The following is a 20,754-nucleotide window of genomic DNA, read 5'->3' on the forward strand; positions in this document are numbered from 1 at the left end:
GTTAGCAGTAAACAATGGTTTCCAGAGGAGACTGTCTTTCATGGAATTGCCTACAAATTGTGTGGGAGCCCCAGAGATGCAACTTCTGTGACTTGTCACCCATGTTTCGCTGAGCCTGTTGGTGACCCAGCTGCCTTAAGTTGATAACCCATGCATTAAGGAATCCCAATATATTCACTGGTTCACCAAGTTAGTTTTGAGTGAATAATTTCTTTGGTCTTCAGTTGGTGTCCCATCTGGGATGAATAGATACTTGTTCATGTCTCCCCAGGGAAAAACACAAAAAAAAGAAGGAAAACAATACACAAAGAAAATAAACAAATGACAGATTTGTAGCTTGAACAGTCTTGTGAGTTTCCAATGTCACAAAACTATCTCAGCCTTTACTGTAGTCAAAATATTATTCCTGCCTGAAGAGCTAATCTAGTCAAACTTTCTGTAAATCATATTTGTGGGTCGAAGGTTCATCTGAGTGGTGCTAACACTGAAGAACAAACAAAAATAAAAAAACTTGTATGCTTAAGCAGAATATTTATTTGGAAATTATACAGCAGAATTATAAAATGGCATGGACTTTGAAGAAACCTTTAGAACTGGCCAATAAGACTTGCTCTTGCCAGCTCTGAGAACTAATTACAGTTTCATTTTAATTAAAACATGACTCCTGGATTAATAAATGTAGAAAGAAGGAGGTCATAGCTTCAGACATTGTGTTGAGAAATAAGGGGTCTTCCCACGTGATAGCTAATCCAGTCAAAATAATTAGCCACTCTGGTGTAAACACCTGGATATTCTGGTTTTCCACAGTTTTCACCCCAGCTCACAATGCCCCAAACGTAAGTCACATTGTTGACATCCATGCAGACCAAGGGGCCTCCAGAGTCTCCTTTGCAGGCATCGATGGACCCATCAGCAGTACCTAAGAGAGAAAATCAGTTTCCTTCCATTTGTCAGGGCCACAGCGTCTGTTTCCTCCCTCTGACACTGATGCATGAAAGACTTGTACTTTTAAAAAAAACTTTCCTGACAAGAAATAACAGACTGCCCTAGTTCCCTCTTGGGATTGCAGATTGAGATGCAGCACAGGAAATAATCCGTAAACCTCGTGCTTTTTCCCTAGGTTAGCATGGTCCTCCTGCTTAGCACTTGTACTTTTCAGCACTGTGTAAGGAGGTAGAGCTATGAGCCGGAAGCGTGAAAAGCAGACTGACGCAATGCATCCCAGGTCTCCCACTTGGCACTTACCTGCACATTGCATTTCTTTCTCATAGTAACGAGTTGGGTAAAACTGAGAGCAGTTGCCTATCAGGGTAACTTCGCCCCACCTAAGTGAGTAGACTTTTTGGTTATCTACACAAAGTGAGAAAACAGACATTTAGAAGCCACAAATGAGAAATCTAAATAAAGGTGGTCATAACTTAGTAAACCACTATGAAGATGAATTGATATACATTATTATATATATTAATTACTGAGGATACTTCCTTAGCATATTTACCTCATATCCTCTTCATAGCCCTAGTTTCTAGAATTATCTTTCTAAGTTTAAATGAACAGTGAAGGAAGGTTATTGAACACTTGGCCTGAAATCACAGCCATTCAGAACAGAGCGGACCCTTATGATTGAGGAGCAACCCTGTCCTAGTCCTGGGTTCGGTAGGGGAATGGTGTAGAAGTCAGTGATGGGGCTAGCTCATGTGCACATCTTTGATGTCTTTTCTTACAGCCTTCAAGAAGTTAGAAGTAGAAGTTGTCAAAGTGTGCGTGTTTTGTGCCTGAGTAGGTGCCTGTTTAAGTGATGAACAAGGAGGCAGAAGTTCGTCACCTTAAAGTGAGAGTCTGTGGCCTGGAACATCTTTGGCCTGTGGAAAGAGAGGGGCCATTTGCTACTGAATGGTGGACCACAGGGAAAGAGAGAAGCCTAAGCACACAGGGCAGATGGAGGGGGTGGGGAGTGAGACTTTGCCCCGTCTCCCCTCTTCTGTTTTCCAGCTCACAGCAATTCTGTTCCACAGTGTTCCATTCAGTGTCGGCTTACTGACTACCCAGAGATCCAAGAGCTCAGGGATTAGGCCTGCCTCATTCCTCACCAACATCCAGAATCTTCTTACACAAAGTAGTTGCTTAATAAATACTTAATGTAATTAGTGACTGCATAAACTCGCAGTAATTTAATTACAGACATCTTACACATTTCTGATGCCCCATTGCTCTCCTGCCTTCGTCTTAGCACGGTGCTGAGCAACACAGTATATGGAACTCTCTCAGGAGGTCCATTTGACACACCTCTCAAAGTCAAAAATGAAGTAAATCTCTTTGGCCTCAAGGATGGTCTTAAACTCTTAATCCTCCTGCTTCTGCTTCTGGGGTTATAGTTGTGCACTATTACAAGAACACACTTGGTTTTTTGTTTTCAGCCCTGGGGATCAAACCCAGAAACTTGCACCTGCTAGAGACGTGCTCTAGAATTAAGTGACAACTCCAGTTTCATGTGGTCCTTCTGTTGTTGGGGTTCTGAGCAGTTACTCCGAGTGTGAGCCCACGCACGCAGCCCTTCCTGGATGGGTACTCACTTTTCTGCACATGGTATTTCTCTGAGTACCAGAATGGTTTCCATACATTTCTAATCCACTTCCCAACCCCAGAGGTAAAACATATACCTTTCTCTCGACCCCATCCGGAGATGATGCATTTATCATTCGGTTGGAATAGATATGGAGACCATGGGACACAGGCCGGGACAGAATTAGAGAGCTCACATTCTTTCTTGCCTCCAGACCTTTTCATTTCAATCAAAGCTATGTCATTTTGGTATGTGGCTCCATCATATTTTTCATGAACAATAACTCTGCTCACTGTTTGAACTTTCAACTGAGAGTTGGGATTTAGCCAGTCTAATAATGCTGTCCATACTTGGTAATTGCGGTATCTACTAGGTCTGTAAGAGAAAGCAAAGGGAAATGAAATATATCAAAGAAAAAGCTATGAATTTTGACACTTCATCCTTATAGTCTTCCATTTAAAGGATAATTTTCAATTTCTGAATGTTTTTATCCTTGTTGATGTGAAGCTATAAAATTAAATTTAGTTGGGGCAGCATTAGCTGAGTGGTAAATGGACAGAGTGATGATTCCCCAGCTGTTCCTCTGACCTCATTATCTAAACTCTCCAAACAATGAAGTATGTCACAAAATGAATTGTCCATAAGCAAAAAACTTCACCATTTACATCATCTTAAATTACATCTGTATATCTTTTGAAAGTCATCTATAATCTTCTGTTTTCTCATCAAATAGCATAAACTGAACAGAATTTGTCTTCCTATTATAATGACTCAGACAATCACAGTACAGTTCAACAGCAGTGTCCTAGGAGACATTGTGATGTTTGGATGTTTTTATTATGCACAAGTGTTCCGAGAATGCTGTCGCCCTCATTAATTTGGGTCGTATCATAGTCTCAGGGATCATAAATATTTCTTGAAGGTTAGTTTTGTTTATATGACTTGCTGGGCACATATATAGTGTTTACCAACTGCATAGACAAGGCGTTATACCAGGCACTGGGGTGCAGAAGTTAGCAAAACCAGAAAGCATTTAGAAAATACGCATCACCAAATGGGTGATCACAACAATGATAAGATATAGACTGTGAGAAGTGAGAGTAGTGGCTTTTAAAAATTTACTAGGAGGGCTTTGATTGAGAGCCTTCAGGGAAGATTCCATAAGGAGGTAAAGGGTTGACTTGAGATCTGAGTCAAGAGCCCTGTTAACTAAGTCAGAGGTCAAGGCAGGGAAAGAATACATGAAGGTCCCCTCACAGAAGGAACAACATCTGAAGCCCAGAGAGAGTGGATCAATGGGCAGGGGTGGTCCTGTGTATGCAACTGGATGAGACTGATAGAGAGGAAGGCCAAATCATATGAGGCCTTAGATGATTTATATGTGTTGACGTTTGTTGAGATGCTTATTTGGAGAGAACTGCAAAGCCCTTGAGTTGACATGGTCACACAGTAGAGAACAGACAGGTGGGCCCGTGGGTAGGCAGGTGCATGTAGGTAAGGCAATTGGAAGCAAGTCATGTCATCTAGATTACAAGCAGAAGCAGGGTGATAGTGGAGGAGATAAAGCTGGAGGAGGGAGTGAATAGAGAAAAATTAACATTCAGAATGCCTGTGCAGCAGGGCAGTGGTGGTGCACACCTTTAGTTCCAGCACTTGGGAGGCAGAGGCAGGTGGATCTCTGAGTTCAAGGCTAGTCTGATCTACAATGTTACACAGAGAAACCCTGTCTCAAAAAAGAATGCTTGTGAAGGTTGAGATTGTGAAATATGATGGTTCTTAGATTTCTAGCTGCATTAACCATATAAATAGTGTTTCTTAAGACAGGAACAGGACAATCTTTAAGAGAAGTGTCATATAAACTAGGCCTTGGACATGTGGGATTCAGTGCTCTCTGTCTCTGTGTGTGGGAGGGTGTGCGCACACACATGCTTATGTTCACGTGGGGGGGCAAATATATTTGCAGGTCATGTGTATGTGTGCATGTGCAGACCAGAGATTAATCTCTGCATTCACTCTAAATTCCAGACTGAGGTAGGAATCCTGAGTCTGTCAAAGGTGTGACTGGTCTTCAGTAGGTAAGCATTCTCTGACTCCCTGTCAGCTGCTCTTAGTGATTGCAAGTCTGTCAGAAATAACCTGCTGCACTTTGAGAATCCTCCCAATAGCAACACAGGTGCTACCCCTACCTGGTACAATGCCTTGCCTTCAAAGCAGCTTCAAGTCATGGACACATGTAAATAATTTAGCTAGACTCAAAGAATGAGCCAGCCAATGATGGGTCAGTATATCAGATAAATAGCATTAAGCTTTGGATATGTCCTTTATGACCTAGAACGTGTTAAATTCATTTCAGGGTATGTGGATTTGAAAAAGTCGTCTGTGATTGTGGAGTAAAACTAGTTCTTTAATGTCCTTGTTCTGGAAAGACCAGAGGGGATGACAGGTTAGTATCACTCTGTCATAAATGCTCAGTCATAAACTCTTCCGGACAGTTTTGTCCTAGTTCAATGAGACAAATAAGGTCATACAGTATCTAAGCTCCACTCTCTCCAGAACACAGTAGATTCTGAGGGACTGGTCCCTACAGTCTAGGTCATGAATACCAGAAAAATAAACTCTGATAACAAAGTAAAACACATTTTCTTATATAAGCTTGTATCCATTACCTGTCACCATCTCTATTGTTTTATTTCTTATGCTTCAAGAAATCTAAAACATACTGAAGATATTTTTACCTGACACAATGTGCAGCAGTCAGAACCCAACAGCCACCAATATAAATTCCCCCACAGGTGATTCTTTCGCCATCCTTAATTGCCACCTGCCATGGGTATTCTCCCTGTAAGAGACATTTTGTGGTTACTGCCCTTCTACTGGATGGTGTCATAAACAGGCAACCCTAGGACATGTCCACTATGGTCTCAGTCTCCTGTGAGCAGACCATGCCCTCCTTTTGTCTGACTCAGGCGATCCTTGGAGGGATTTGTGATTTTCATGCAGGCTTACCACCTCTGCTGGCTTCCCTCCAACCACTCTTTTCCTTCGAGTGTGTGTGCTTCTTTTGACTCCACAGGATAGTTTAGGTAACAAGGACTTTATCCGTTGTCTTTCTTCAAGAAAGAAGAGATCGTATCATTATTTTCTAGAAACTATTATCTTGTGAATAGACACTTCTTGGTTCTATCCATCTTCTTTCTATCTATCTATCTATCTATCTATCTATCTATCTATCATCTCTCTCTGTGTGTGTGTGTGTGTGTGTGTGTGTGTGTGATATGTTTATACGGGTGCATCCACACATATCTATCTGAGACCAGAGGTCAACCATCAGATGCCTTCCTCAGTCACTTTCCACCTCATTTTCTGAGACAGTCAGTCGCTAAACCTGGGATTCACTCATTGGCTGGGCTGGCTGGCCAGTGAGCTCCAGTGATGTGCCCCCCTCCTTCACCCCTGCACTGCCATTACAGACATGCACCACCACCAGGCCTTTTACATGGGTGCTGGGATCTGAACTCAGGTCCTCCTGCTCATGAATAGATTACATATGTAATACATATTTACATATTACATATGTATGTAGTCAGGATGGAAAGTCCATCTTGCCATCTCACGAACTTCTATCTAATTTGGCTTGGCTCTTGGCGCATGGCTGCCCAGGGTACAGGCTGTCAGAGGCTTCCTGTCACAATGATTTATAACATGGGGAAAGGACAGATTCTCTCTACTAATGTGGATTATCTTCCATTTCAGAAGATGGATTGTATGTCGTGCTTGAAATCAAGTTAATTTGGAAAAAACTAAACTGACAAAGCTCTTCTCTGTTAGGAAAAATTTTATGTAGAACTATAGTAATATTTGACGTTGGTCGTGTGAACTACACTGGCTTTAAGATCATTTCTCAAGAATAACATGAGTCTGCTTTTCCTAAAAGAAATGGGGAAATAGAAAGAAAGTGTTACTTTTTTCCTCTTAACCTATAGCAAAGTTAATTTTTGTTTGAATTGATTGTACATTTAATATATGAATACATATTATATAGTATGTGTGTATATTATACACAGGATATATACATACTTGCTACTAAAGTGCTAGCTGAAACCATCAAAAAAAGTTAACTCACCTATGTCCATATCAGCAGTCAAAATTTCTGTTTCTTCAGTTTCCCCTCCTGTGATAGAACAACAGAAAATTGAAGTAGTTAATGTCTCTAGAGACATCTAGAGAAAATTCATTCTTAAAGTAACTTAACTCTGTAATTTTAAATACTGCCCTCTTCTTTTTATAGACAAACTCCCCAAGCATATCATTTGGTTTCCTTTCTATAGCTGGACAACTGGAAAGATGCAGGTGAACCCTATAGAAATCCCTGCTGCTGATGGGGTGTCTGTTGGTGCAACTGAGTGGCGAGACTCAGGCTCTGAAGACAAAATACTCCATCAGGAAAGAGAACTTCCTTTCTGCTCTCTCACTCAAATCTTTATGTGAGGAAGAGAACAGCCATTGGTCCTGACTAGGGAGTCCACATGGGCATTAAATGGGCCGCCCTACATTGCACATCACAAGGTGCCTCCCTCAGGGGCCGTGCACCTAGAGATATCTTAATGACTTTCCTGTAGGAATGGCTAGCTAGCATTATGATCTGGAGTGCAAAAATCAAAGAAAAGGGTGTCCTGATTCCTTAGGCTTTTATATAGGTCTTTCCACCCTGCCATCCCAGGACACCTACCCGCATGTTGCTCTGTTGGGGTGAGGATAAAGCTGGGGACAGAACAGTACACTATAGCAATTTCACTTAGACACACTGGACTTGGATTTTGTTCCCGGGTTTCCCAAGTTCTTTTTGGAACAGACATAGAGGAGTTGTGCCCCAGGGCATGAAGTGTTCTTCTCAGAGATATTCATATGAGTGCATGTATGAATCAGAGAAGACTCAACATTAAGTGATCAGCAAAGGCAAGTAGGAAAGTCAGTGCAGCTGAAGAGTTCTGGGCATCAGAATAGCACGAAGCTGCAAAAGCACAGCCATGGGGAAATGATTGATGCCTTTGGTGACATAAAAGCTAAGGGTTTCGTTTTTTACATTTGTGTGTGTGTGTGTGTGTGTGTGTGTGTGTGTGTGTGTGTGTGTAGCACATGTGTGGAAGTCAGGACAATGCAAGAGTCATTTCTCCTTCCACTAAGTTCCTGGAGGTTGTACTCAAGTAGTCAGGTGTGATGGCAACTGGTTTTTATCCACTAGTCCATCTTCCTGATCCAAAACTAAGAATTTCTTTTCAACAGATGTCATCATGGATGAAGCTAATAAACATGGGAGGCAGAATGAGATGATATCTGTGGTGTCTAAAGCTAGCAAAGGGTTACTATCCAGACTGTAAAGGGGGCTCCTTCAAATCAGTGAGAGAGAAGCCTGCAGTGAAAGAAATGTAAACTTAAGCAAAGGATGTGAGCAGATGAGAAGATGTGATGGTGAAGGAAAGGAAAAGTTGGGAGGAAAATTCTCAGAAAACCAGTGTGAACTTGACCTGAGCCCTTGGCTATTACCAGAGTCCAAGGAAATAATTAATGCATCGCTTGGCAGTTGGCAGCTAGCTCAGTGTGAAGATGGAGAGTGTTATATGATGGTGGGTGGAGAGAAAGTTCAGACAGGGTAGCTGGATATGAGAACTGTTACTTAACGGCTCTGGCAAAGAACATTCATGTGCTATTTGTCAGTTAAGGAGTTGCTTACCACAAGACTTAAGCCCTTGCCAGGTAGATGTCTCAAAGGAATTCATACATTCTGAAGAAGATGTTTATCACAGTGCAGTGGTGGGCTGAGAGTCCATTGCTCAGAAGATTGAGTAAATTGGAAAGTGAGCATGCATTTTATGTGGCAGCTAGAAGCAACAGAGTAGATAAACACAGGGCAACATAGACAGCCTGCAGATGCAGTGCTTTGAAAAAGAAAGGAAAGGAAACATAAGATCTCCAACACAATGGAAGATGTGTGATCAGCAGATTGCAGTGTGCATTGGAGAAGAAATCGCACTAGCAAAATGATACGTACATTCAACCGCACTAGAATGGTTGGCAGGAAAACGGGAAGTAGGGGTAAGAGATAAGCAAGACGGGCCTAGAAAGAACTAGTCATGGCCACATGAAAAGACCTGAGAAGTATCATTAATTCACACCCACCTGTGTTACTGGTGTCTGAAGATAGAGAAGGAGGAAGGAAAGAAGGGAGAAGAGGAGGAATGAATGAGGGGTGAACAGCAGCTTCAGAGGGGAGGGGTGAAATGACAAATGAGATGGGACACGAGGCATGCACTGAGAATTGACATTTGGGGCAAGGGTCAACTCTGAGATGGCTCATCCCTAGGAATCCTAAGAAATTCTGAGGAAAGCCATCAACTTTTGGCATTAAGTGTGTTGGGGACTTGAGTCATTTTATATGAATAACTAAGCAAAGAGTGGCTGGGGCAAGTAGGGGTGGGGGAAGAGGCTGGAGAATCTAAATCACACTTTGTTTGAAAATGCCATAATGATAGCTAATACTTTGTATGCTTTTTTAAAAAAGTGGCTCCACAGAGTTCAAGGGGAAAGCTGGCTTATAAAATAAGTATCAAAACATGAAATGTTTTCTGTTTCTTCTGGTGCACTCTCTTTACGAGCTTGGTTTAGAGGGAAAGAGACAAGGAAGGTATTGAGCAAAGGGGGAGTGTGCAGGGAAGCACCCACAGTGTGAGGGTTTCCCATTGGTCTGACTGAAAGCTCATCACGATGACAAAGACCTCTGCTCGCCAAACTACCGAGAAAACTGGGGTCTTGCTTGCACACGCTCATATCATACTCAGCTCTTATAAAATATAGGAAGTCAAATATCACCTGCTTTTGTACTATCCCGAGATTTTAATAAATGCTTACCTTGGTCTTGATCTGAACGTGCAAGGTCTGAAGAAAGACAAAACACAAAGGCAGAGTTTTACCACAGTGAAGAATAACTTTTTTACTGGGGGAAAAATAAACCTCACATCACGTTATTACTCATATACTCCAAACTAGAATTATAAATTTTCTATTAAAAATGGACTTACCATCATGAATTTGAGAATGTCTGGTTTCTAAAAGCAAAGCATTAGCATGAAGAGATTATTTTTGTTTAAGTAAAAAAAAAAAGCATGCAAGGCTGGGCATTGGTGGGTGCAGGTATTTAATCCCAGCACTTGGGAGGCAGAGGCAGGTGGATCTCTGTGAGTTTGAAGCCAGCCTGGTCTACAGAGCAAGTTCCAAGACAGCCTCCAAAACAATACAGAGAAACCTTGTCTCGAAAAACCAAAAAATGAAAAAAAACATGCAAATCATTAAAGTTTCAGAAACAATGTAACAGTTTAAAATTAATAGGAACAAGAGGTTGAAAAAATGAAGCCAAATAGCATGCCATTTATCTTAGTGTTAATTCTAATAAGGTTTTTATTTTGCATTTAAACATAACAAGTTCACTCCAGCAAGAGAATTATTTTAAGTTTAAAAAGAGATTAATATTTTAGATACATCTGCACACATACTCAAAAGGAAACTTAGTTTACAATTCTATGAAGTTATAGTTATTTTTAACTTGCACTAACAAAGATGGGGGTATCCTGCTTGTTTTTTGATAACTTGACAGAAACCAGATTAATAGGAGGAGGGAATCCTAATAGAGAAAATGCCTCTGGGAGACTGGCCTACGGTAGGTAGACACGTCTGTGGGTGTTTTCTTGATTAATGGTTGACGAGGGAAGGCCAGTCCACTGGACACAGTGCCACCCTGGGCAAGTCCTGAGTCATGAGAGAGCCATGGAGAACAAGTCCTCGAAGCAAGCCACCAAGCAGCGTGCTTCCAGGGCTTCTTCGGTTCCTGCCTTGAGAGTTTTAGGGTGGGGGTGTAACCTTTTCCTTCCCAGATCGTTTTTGATCATGGTGCTTTTATTACAGCAATAGAAACCCCATGGAACTTCCAAGAGGTAAACTAAATCCAGAGATGACACAAAATTGCTTTGATTTAGTGATTTTGATCTGGCCACTTAATAGTCAGTGAGCATATTAATTAGGCATCTCTGCTCTCACTTTCTTTACAAGGGAAACAGTTAGAACCATTTCTGGAAGTTAAAGGTGGTACTCATTCCAGAGTTGGGAAATTGAACTAACAATTATATTTTACTAAGTATAGAATATATATATTTAATTTTTGTAGGAAAATAAGCTTTGTGTTTTATGTAGTTACTCTGTTGCAGTTTTTTCCCATGAAAACTAATAAATTGTATTCCTTGACCTTAATCCTCATTGTTTTAAATAGAGGACGAGAAGAAACAAGAGGAAGACATGGGGAAAAGGCTGAGACATTCCACTGACAATGAAACTGTGTGACTTCAATTGCAACATGGCTCACCATTCACCTGCTTGTAACCTTTTCCTTTCTTGCTTCCTTTGCTAAAGGACTGAACTAAATTGAATAAAAATAAAGGTACTTTACTTCAACTTCTCAGATGTTCTTTAACAGAAATGATTAAGAGGGCTGGAAAGATGCTCGGGGGTTAAAAGCACTGGCTGCTCTTCCAGAGGTCCTGAGTTCAATTCCCAACAACCATATGGTGGCTCACAACCATCTATAATACAATCTGGCATGCAGGTTTACATGTAGAGCACTCATACATAAAATATAAATAAATAAAATAAAAAGAAATGGTTTGATCCGATACCCTTTAAAGGATTTTAAAATATACAATATACTTTATCAAAATTTTTTTTTCAAACTGAGTGGTGGTGCATGCCTTTAATCCCAGCACTCAGGAGGCAGAGGCAGATGGATCTCTGTGAGTTTGAGGCCAGCCTGATCTACAGAGTGAGTTTTAGGACAGCCAGGGCTACACAGAGAAACCGTGCCTCAAAAAAAAAAAACCCCAGTTTTTTTTCATTTGACATATTCTGAACATGGCTCCCCTCCCCAAACTTCTCCAAGATCCTTCTCACCTAACTCCATGCCATTTTCTCTCTGTCTTTCTTAGAAAAAAAGCAGGAAAATAAACCAGAATAAACACACACACACACACACACACACACACACACACACACATACATGGAGGGAGGGAGGGAGGCAGAGAGGGAGGCAGGGAAGGAAGACAAGAGAATATGCTTAAGAACTGGTTGTCTCAATTTCCTTCCAGGTTGCTGTCATGATTTCCCTGACAAGCAGGTTGGAGCTGAAAGGGTTATTTTAGCTCACAAGTGCAGGTTACAATCCATCATAAAAGGGAAGGAACTGGCCATATCACTTCTATAATCTGGAACAGAGAAGAACCCGTGTATGCTTGCCTATACTCAGCTCTCTCTGTCCCCTCTTACACAGTTCAGAACTGTCTGCCTAAGGAATGCTGCCACCTACGGTGGACAAGTTTTCTCCTCTCACTGTGATCATGATAACCCCCTACAGACATGTCCACAAACTGGCCCCATTTAGTCAATTCCTCATTGAGATTCTTTTCCCAGGTGATTCTAGACCGTGTCATGTTGACAAGCAAAACTGATATTAATAGAAAATTAAAAGTTCAGTAAGTCCAATACTAGAACATCAAATACTATCCAAACATAATATCAATCCATTCATATATGTTAACATTTATTTACTCCTTACATTTGAGAAACTTGTCCTGGGACATTGGAATATGAAAATAGTTAAGTTGACTCTACTGAAAAGATGAACACCCTGACAAACATGTGTATAACAGCTATAGGAAACAGTTACAAATACCTCAATGGGTGCTGGAGCTGCCTGCTCCATTCTAGAGAGTTTGTTTCACCCATAGTTTCCTAGCTTCTGCCCATGACAGCATGGCAACAGCCTGGAATCCCCCGTGGTGAACATAAAACTGGCAAAAGCCACACATCAGGTTTTCTTTCTCCCCACAGCTGTTGTAAACATTCACAGGCGGTGCTAGAAAAGTCCCATAAGTCGGGCGTTGGTGGCACACGCCTTTAATCCCAGCACTAGGGAGGTAGAGGCAGGTGGATCTCTGTGAGTTCGAGGCCAGCCTGGTCTACTGAGCGAGTTTTAGACAGCCTCCAAAACAATACAGAGAAACCCTGACTCGAAAAACAAAAAAGCAAAACAAAACAAGACATACGTGTGATGCACATGTGGGAGTCAGTAGACAAGAGCTCTCCTCTTTCATCACGTGGGTCTCAAGTATTGAACTCAGGTCAGCAAGCTTGACAGCAAGCACTTTTTACCCACTGAGCAATCCCACTGTTCCATAGGTGTAATTTTTAAATCAAGCCAAATACATACATAGAGACAATTGCTTCTCATCATTTCCATGCCTAGAAAATTGTCCTAGGTACTTTGATCGCTTCCCTACATTACTGTGATGTTTCGGTGCTGGGTCCCTGTGTCTCCCCTTTCCTCTGTAAAGCCCACTCCCCACCTAATCATAAAGGTAATCTCAGTTTAAATGTCGATCAGATCATGTTTATCCGCTCATGTAGTGGCTCCTCACTTTCCTCACAGCTTCTGCCCATCACACCAGGTGGCTTGTTCCTCAAACACTGGAACTTTCCTGCATCAAGAACACTCCACTGGCTGTTGCCTGGGACACTCTTCTGTGGACACCTGCTTGGTGGCCTCTACCATTTCCTACATCTCATCATCTGGAAGTAATTCCAGGGTCAACTTATCTAAAGTGTCGGCACCTATCCACTCAAAGTTATACTTCCTGTCTTTGCTGTATCTTTCTTCACAACACTTACAAATTGTCATATTTATTTAGGGTGTGTGTGCATGCATGTGTAATATATAGGCATGGTGGTTTTAAAATAGGAATGGCTCTCGTAGGCTCATATATTTCAATGCTTGGTCATTGGGGAGTGGTGCTACAAAAGAGGGATTGGGAGGTGTGGCCTTGTTGGAGGAAGTGTGTCTCTGGCAGTGGGCTTTGGGGTTTCAAATGCTCAAACCAGGCCCCAGTGTCTTTCTCTCTCTTCCTGCTGCCTACCAATCAGATGTAAGACTCTCAGCTCCTTCTCCAGCACCACATCTTCCTGCATGCTGCCATGCTTCCTGCCATGATGGCAATGGACTAAACCTCTGAACTGTAGGCCAGCCCCAATTAAATGCTTTCCTTTACAAGAGTTGCCATAGTCTCTGTATCTTCACAGCAACAGAACATTAACTAAGACAGTGGGTACACATGCCACAGTGTGTGTTCAGCGAGGACAACCTGGGCATTGAACTCAGGTCGTCACGCTGAGTGGCTAACACCTTTACCCACTGTGCTATCTCAATGACCTCCTCATAGCACTTTTGATTTCACTTCATGTTTCCCCGTTTCTCTTATTTGCTGTCTTTCTTCTTCCACTGAAACTAAAGATACGTAAATAGTAGACATATTTATTTATTTATTTTTAGACAAAGTTTTGCTGTGTAGCCCTGGATGCTTTGGAGCTTGCTAAGTAGGCCACACGACTTCAAATTTACAGCCATTCCTCTGTCTCTGCTTCTGGAGTGCTGAGATTTCATGTCTTGTTGAGTAGGGATTGGTAAACGGTATGCACTGTTGTGACCTTGGTATGTAGATCAGGGCCAGGCATGTAAAACAAGTATTCACTTAGGAAAGAATGAATGTAATACTGACATTTTTCCTTCAAAACTCATAGATGAGAATCAAAAGTCAGTATGTGTGGCACAGACTAGGTGGCACAGACATGATAACTACTTTTTTAACCATTTGGAGTTGTTCAAAGCATTGATACATTGGGACTGGGTGAATAACAAGAAAGCATTACACATTATTATATATTTCTACTATGAAATGAAACAGTGAAAGAAAGTTTACTCCTAGATAATTTCAGTCCATAAGTACAGAAATAATGATACAATTAGAAACAAACATTTTATAGCTTCTTGCTGACATAATGGATGTAGACAATAGTTTCAAGTCTGCTAAGTTATAGGTGAATGACTTTGGTGGAGCTTTTCAATGCAGACATCAAACTCACTTGGGCCAATATTAGCATTAGCAGAAATGAGGTGACAAAGACTTCACTCTAACATCTCATCAAGAAACCAAGCCTAAAATATTCAGCCATGCATCTAACCAAGTCTATGAATCTAGAATAAGGCATTATATAGGAAGGTTATCAAAGCAAAAACAAAATCTCAATGATATAAAAAAAATGGAGTGAGTAGGTTGGGAATAGCTTAATAAAAAAGCCATTTTAAAAGTTAATAAATGTTCAGCCTACCACAAGACCCAGCAATTCCACTTTTAGGCATATACCCTAAGGATGCATATTCATACAACAAGGATGTCTGTTCCACTATATTCATAGCAGCATTATTTGTAATAGCCAGAACCTGGAAGCAATCTAGATGCCCCTCAACTGAAGAGTGGATAGAGAAAATGTGGTACATTTACACAATGGAGTACTATTCAGTGGGAAAAAAACAATGGAATCTTGACATTTGCAGGCAAATGGATGACACTAGAAGAAACCATTCTGAGTGAGGTAACCCAGTCAAAGACAAACATGGTATGTACCCACTCATATATGGATTTTAGACATGGATCAGGGGAGTGCCAGCCTACAATTCCACTGACAGAGAATCTGGGAAACAGACCTTCAACCAATACTGTTGGAAGCAGAGGCAGACACTCACAGCTAAACACTGAACTGAACTCAAGGAACCCAGTGACAGAGAGGGAGGACTAATGAGCATAGGGGTCAAGACTGGGCTTGTTTAACCCACAGAAGTAGCTGACCTGAACAAGGGGGAGCTCTTGAACCCCAGACTGATGGCTGAGAATCCAGCATGGGACTGATCCATACCCCCTGAATGTGGGTGTCAGTGAGGAGGCCTAGGCAACCTATGGGGCCTTGGATAGTAGATCAGTATTTATCCCTGTCTCAGAAAATCCAAATACACACACACACACACACACACACACACACACACATTTATGAAAGAAGTATATGTTAAGTGACATGGTAACTGAAGTTTTTTAAATATTGCAACAAGCAAGCTGGCATATAGAATGAGCATGGCTAATAAACATCAGTAGCTGTCACAGTGGGAAGAGGGTTCCCAGGGGCTCATGCTAACAGTGTATCGTTTTTTACCTGTTCTTCAAATGCCTTAGCTACAGTCCTACTGATGCTCTTACCGATGGCCACTTAAGGCTGTGATTTACCCAGAGAGAAGCTGCACACTTCAGGGTTCAATAATGGAATAAAGTGACTACAGAATCTTTGGATTACCTGCACATCTGTTCTCATCTTCTCCTGTAATGCAGTCCACTTCACCATTGCACTTATATTTCTTTGGGATGCAAACACCCGACTTACAGAAGAAAGCATTGCCTTGACAGTCTGTGTAAACACAAGTAGAAGTTATTTCCACTATTTTCCACTGAAAGAGGTAGGGGCTGAGGTGGTAGCTCAGTGGTAGCATGCCTAGTTAGCATGTGAAAGGCTCTGGGTTCAATTCCCAGCACACACACACTCGTGTGTGCAAACGTGTGTATGTATACACATATGCACAACATGTATATAAAATGAAATCTTACCTTTATCATTGAAGCTGTTTTGACATTTTTAGTTGGAATCATGAATATGGGGATTTAAAAGGTGGATTGACTCCTACCTTTGCAACACAGCTCGTCACTTTGATCCCCACATTCATTGACTCCATTGCAGACTCTCTCCTGGGGAATGTGCTTCCCGTTCACACACTGGAAGGACTGATTTGATGGAGAATCTGTAAAGCCAGGATTGTCTCTGTGAAATTTATTCATGGATCTGTGGTATAGCATCCTAAACACATTATGGGATACAGGGATGACTAAGGTAAAAATGTGCATGATGGCACATTTCTCTAATCCCAGCACCTTGGAGGCTGAGACAGAGGAATCACTGCAAGCCTGAAGTCAACCTGAACTAAATAGAAAGATCCCATCCATGAAACAAAAATAAGTTGATACATTAATTAAAACTGAATCAATAAAATGAAGAAGTAGCCTGAAGAATGGAAAAATATTTTCCAGTTATATATATGATTAATTTTAATACAAAGGATTATATTAATATTAATACAAAAGATTAATATATAGAATATACAAGAAAGTTTTGAAAATCAAGCAAACAAGCAGCATGATCGGAAAATGGGCTATGGAATTGAACAGAGAGTTCTCAAAAGAGGAAGTTCAAATGTCTAATCATCACCTTAGAGAGGGTTAAACAATCATTAGCCATAGAAAAATTCAAACTAAAACAGCTTTGAGATTCCATCTCCCCCCAGCAGATGGCTATTAGAACAAAGTCAGATGACAACAAACGTTGGTGAGGATATGGGAAAATGCTGGGAATACAAGTTGGTGCAGGCTCTATGGAAATCAATGTTGTGGAGGTTCCTTTAAAAAAGCTAACATTAGAATTTTTGTGTGACTCAGCTAGATACTCCCACACATATATCTAAAAGCCCCTATGTCATATGACAAAGATACTCTCACATTTATGTTCTTTACTGGTCTATTCACAATAGCTAGGAAATGGAATCAACTGATGATGAATAATATGGTACACATAGACAATGGAATTAAATTAATGGAACTGAAAATGTTTATACTAAATGAGGTGATCTAGGCCCAGAGAGACAAATGCTGTATCTTCTCTCAAATGTAGATTCTAGCTTCGAATTTCTAGATTCCTGTGTGAAGGTTGGTGCATGTCAGTGGGGATCAGGGATCAAGGAAGGAGCCATGAGTTGAGTGGAGACAATAGGAGAAAAACACAGTAAAATAAATGGGACATGAAAGCGAGGAGGAGATACAAGGTAACAAGCAAGTTAGAACAGACTTGAGCATGGGAGGATGGGGAGATGTGAGGATGGGGAAGGATTGAAAAAACAAAGGACTGTGGGAAAAGCCACATAGGAACCCACTTTATAAGCTAGATAATATATTATATATATATATTATATAAGCTAATATAATAATTTTTAAAAGAAGTTGGAACAAAGATATCCTACATAGGTGGATAATGCTGTTCTCAGATGTACAAAATTTTTAAAATGAAAATCCCTGCACTAGGTGTGGAACACCTCCCTATGAGTTTTTGGTCAGAGAGGTCCCAAGGAACTCCCAAAATAGTAGACAACTGCCATTATTTTTCGCTGCTCATCATAACTAGATTTTAAGGCCCTATTGCTGAGACACCACACACTTTGCACGACACATAAAGTCAGAACTAAGCTATGAGCTCCCTCTTTGATGGTTAACTTACACAGTACCAGAAAGTTCTGGGAGAGAAAACTTACCAACAGTCTTAGGAGACGGGGATCCTGCATGCTATAATACCAACCTTCTGGGCAAGATATGCCCACTGGTGTAATAGTAGCCTGACTGTTTAGGGATAGTCAACCAATTTCTGACTGGATTGAGGCCTACTTTGTGGGAGGGACTGCATGCCTGGTACTGTAAGCCAAGTGAAATCTCTGTGACTCGAGCAATCATAGGCCCTAGAGGAGAAACTACTTATAACAGTTTGAGTAAGAATGGTTCTCAGAGACTCATATATTTGAATGATTGGTCACCAGGGAATAGAACTGTTTGAAAGGATTAGAAGGATTAGAAAGTGTGGCCTTGTTGGAGGAAGTATGTCACTGAGTGTGGGCTTTAAGGTTTCAAAAGCCCAAGACAGGCCCAGTCTGTCTGTCTGTCTCTCTGTGACTCTGTCTCTCTGTTCTCTGTCTGTCTGGTGACCAAGGCAGAACCATGTCTGTCTGCATGCCACCATGTCCTGCTACAATGATAATGGACTAAACCTCTGAAACTGTAAGCCACTCAGTTAAATTTTTTCTTTATAAAATTTGTTATGGGGGGGAGTGGGAGCTGGGAAGAAGAAAGGGGGAGAAGAGGAGGAGAGAGTAGGTCATGGAGGGCCAAGAAGGTTGAGTGGGGGGTAGAATAGGGGGGAGAACGGGATGAGAAATACCATAATAGAGGGAGTCATAGAGCCATAGAGAGATTTGGCACCAGTGAGACCTCTAGTGATCTAAAAGGATGACACCAACTGGCAAGCTAAGAGATAGTACAGAGACTACCTTAAATGCTCATTCCTGATAATGAACTTGACATCTACACTATAGGCCATCCTAGAACCTTCATCCAGTGACTGATGGAAGCAGAGGCAAACACCCACAGCTAAACACTGAATTGAACCCATGGGACCCAGTGACAGAGAGAGAGGAGTGATGAGCAAATGGGCAAAGAATGGGCTGGCGAAACCAGCAGAGACAGCTGATCTGAATAGGGGAGAGCTCTTGGACCCCAGACCAACAGCTGGGAGGCCAGCATGGAAATGATCCAGAACCCCTGAGTGTGACAATCAGTGAAGAGGCCTGGGCAACCTATGGGGCCCTGGGCAGTAGATAATTATTTATCCCTGGCATACAAATGGACTTTGTGTGTCCATAACACAAAGAAGGATGCTCTCTCAACCTGGACTCTTAGGGGAGTGCCTGGACCCTGCCCTGAGTGAAATGATAGACTCTGGATATCCCCTATGTGGAAGGAAGTGGGGATAGGGTGGGAGGCTGGGGAGGATGGTGGGTGGATACGGGAGGAGGGAAGGGAGAGGAAACTGGGATTGACATGTGAAGCAAGGTATTTAAAATTAAAGTAATAAAAAACGTTATTATGGTCATGGTGTCTCTTCACACTAACAGAAACCCTAAGACAGTTCTTAAGCCCGAAACTTAATAGAGGTATCATTGTCTCCTTGGCTGACAACTGCATATCCATCATTGTTTACTTAGTACAGGCATTTATGAAATAAGCAATCTTGATGGGAATACTCTGCCAACCTGTATCCTGTGTGTAACATGCTACACCAGCTAAGCCCTGGTAACCGCTAGTTCTTCTCTTGGTAAAGGTGCACTCCGCCAAACTGGTCTCTATTCCCCGGCAACGTACATGCAGACATTCAGTGGAGTTTATACGGAGATCTCCAGGTATATTAAACCTTCTTTGTGCTACAAGAGCACCCCTGTGAACAGAATGAGGGAAGAGCAATTCAACTTTGTCCTTATAGGAGGAAGTGAGGTGCTACAGCAATTTCCCCCCAAAATGATTTACAGATCATTTACCTTAAAACCTTCACTTGAGCCATAATTTGGGTTTTGTAAAAAGAAACTAAAATAATCAATTTCAACCAACCAGTCAGGGATGAAAACATGGCAAACATTCAGCAAGTACTGTTTTTCTTTAAGGAGGAATGCTTCCTTTCCATTTGACATTTCCTCTCCATCAGAGGGTCATTCCTGACTTCTCCTTATCCTGTAATTTTTTCTTCACAAAAGAGAGTGAATTGCCTTGATCTGAGGATTCTGAAAGTTATGCCAGAAAATGTCAGCACAGACTTCCTAGCTTTTCTTTTGAGGAATCTTCACACCTCCCCGCCCCTGCCCCCCTATTTTTGGAAGCCTTACCTGTTTGATCTCACTATGGCTTAAGATGCAGGAGGTCAACTTGCTTGAACTCTAACAGTTTTGTTTAGCTTTTAGAATTAACTACCTCTTTGTTTGATCCTTGATAATATTGAGGTGGTATTCTGGCATCTCCTTAAAGACGGATTTAGGTTGTTTATCTTAGCATCCTTTTTAGGAAAGCACGCTGATGACTGTGTCCATGAGAAGGAACACTTCCAGAGAGAACTAATTCATGAAGGTTCTGACCTAATGAATGATTTAATCCCTTGCTGTGTTCATATTATGATAGTCTTATTTTGGGTGGCCAAAGGGTAGAGTCCCATTGGAGGAAGCAGGTCAGTAGGGGCATATGCTTAGGGGCCATATCTTGTCTCTGACTCCTTATTTCCTATCTACCACGAGTATCTTTGCTATACATTACCCCCTGATAATCTGCCTCACTGCAGATCTAGAAACAATGGACCTGGTCATAACAGAGTGAATAATCTGAAACCAAAAGCCAAAATACATAATTTCTGTTGTTAGCTTTTCTCTTACACATTTTTGGTCAATGCAATGCAAAAACTAATTAATACAATGCTACTATTTGACCTCTCAGTTTGTTCAAAATATGTGAAAAGAAACCTTCTCAGTTACTCAACAGCCCAGAGATGATGACTCATGGTAAACTGTTATGCTAGGATATTTAGTT

At 41.4% G+C, this 20,754-nt stretch overlaps 1 protein-coding gene across 2 annotated transcripts in view; it reads right to left on the bottom strand.

Moving 5' to 3' along the window:
- Nucleotides 1-514: 514 nt before the first annotated feature.
- The window catches only part of Cfi (complement factor I), a 34,951-nt gene continuing 14,711 nt past the window's right edge, over nt 515-20,754 (bottom strand). For both annotated transcript variants that reach the window (XM_013122607.3, XM_040751795.1), the window contains exons 5-14: nt 19,440-19,621; nt 16,221-16,334; nt 15,836-15,946; nt 9,470-9,496; nt 6,687-6,734; nt 5,570-5,673; nt 5,299-5,402; nt 2,661-2,938; nt 1,246-1,350; nt 515-919 (exon numbers count right to left, since the gene is read on the bottom strand). In XM_013122607.3, the coding sequence (XP_012978061.1) occupies nt 702-919; nt 1,246-1,350; nt 2,661-2,938; nt 5,299-5,402; nt 5,570-5,673; nt 6,687-6,734; nt 9,470-9,496; nt 15,836-15,946; nt 16,221-16,334; nt 19,440-19,621 (1,291 nt within the window). In that variant the 3' untranslated portion in view covers nt 515-701. The remainder of the gene's footprint in view (nt 920-1,245; nt 1,351-2,660; nt 2,939-5,298; nt 5,403-5,569; nt 5,674-6,686; nt 6,735-9,469; nt 9,497-15,835; nt 15,947-16,220; nt 16,335-19,439; nt 19,622-20,754) is intronic.

This window comes from Mesocricetus auratus, unplaced genomic scaffold (genome assembly GCF_017639785.1).
Source record: "Mesocricetus auratus isolate SY011 unplaced genomic scaffold, BCM_Maur_2.0 Super-Scaffold_100009, whole genome shotgun sequence".
NCBI classification, from domain to species: Eukaryota; Metazoa; Chordata; class Mammalia; order Rodentia; family Cricetidae; genus Mesocricetus; species Mesocricetus auratus.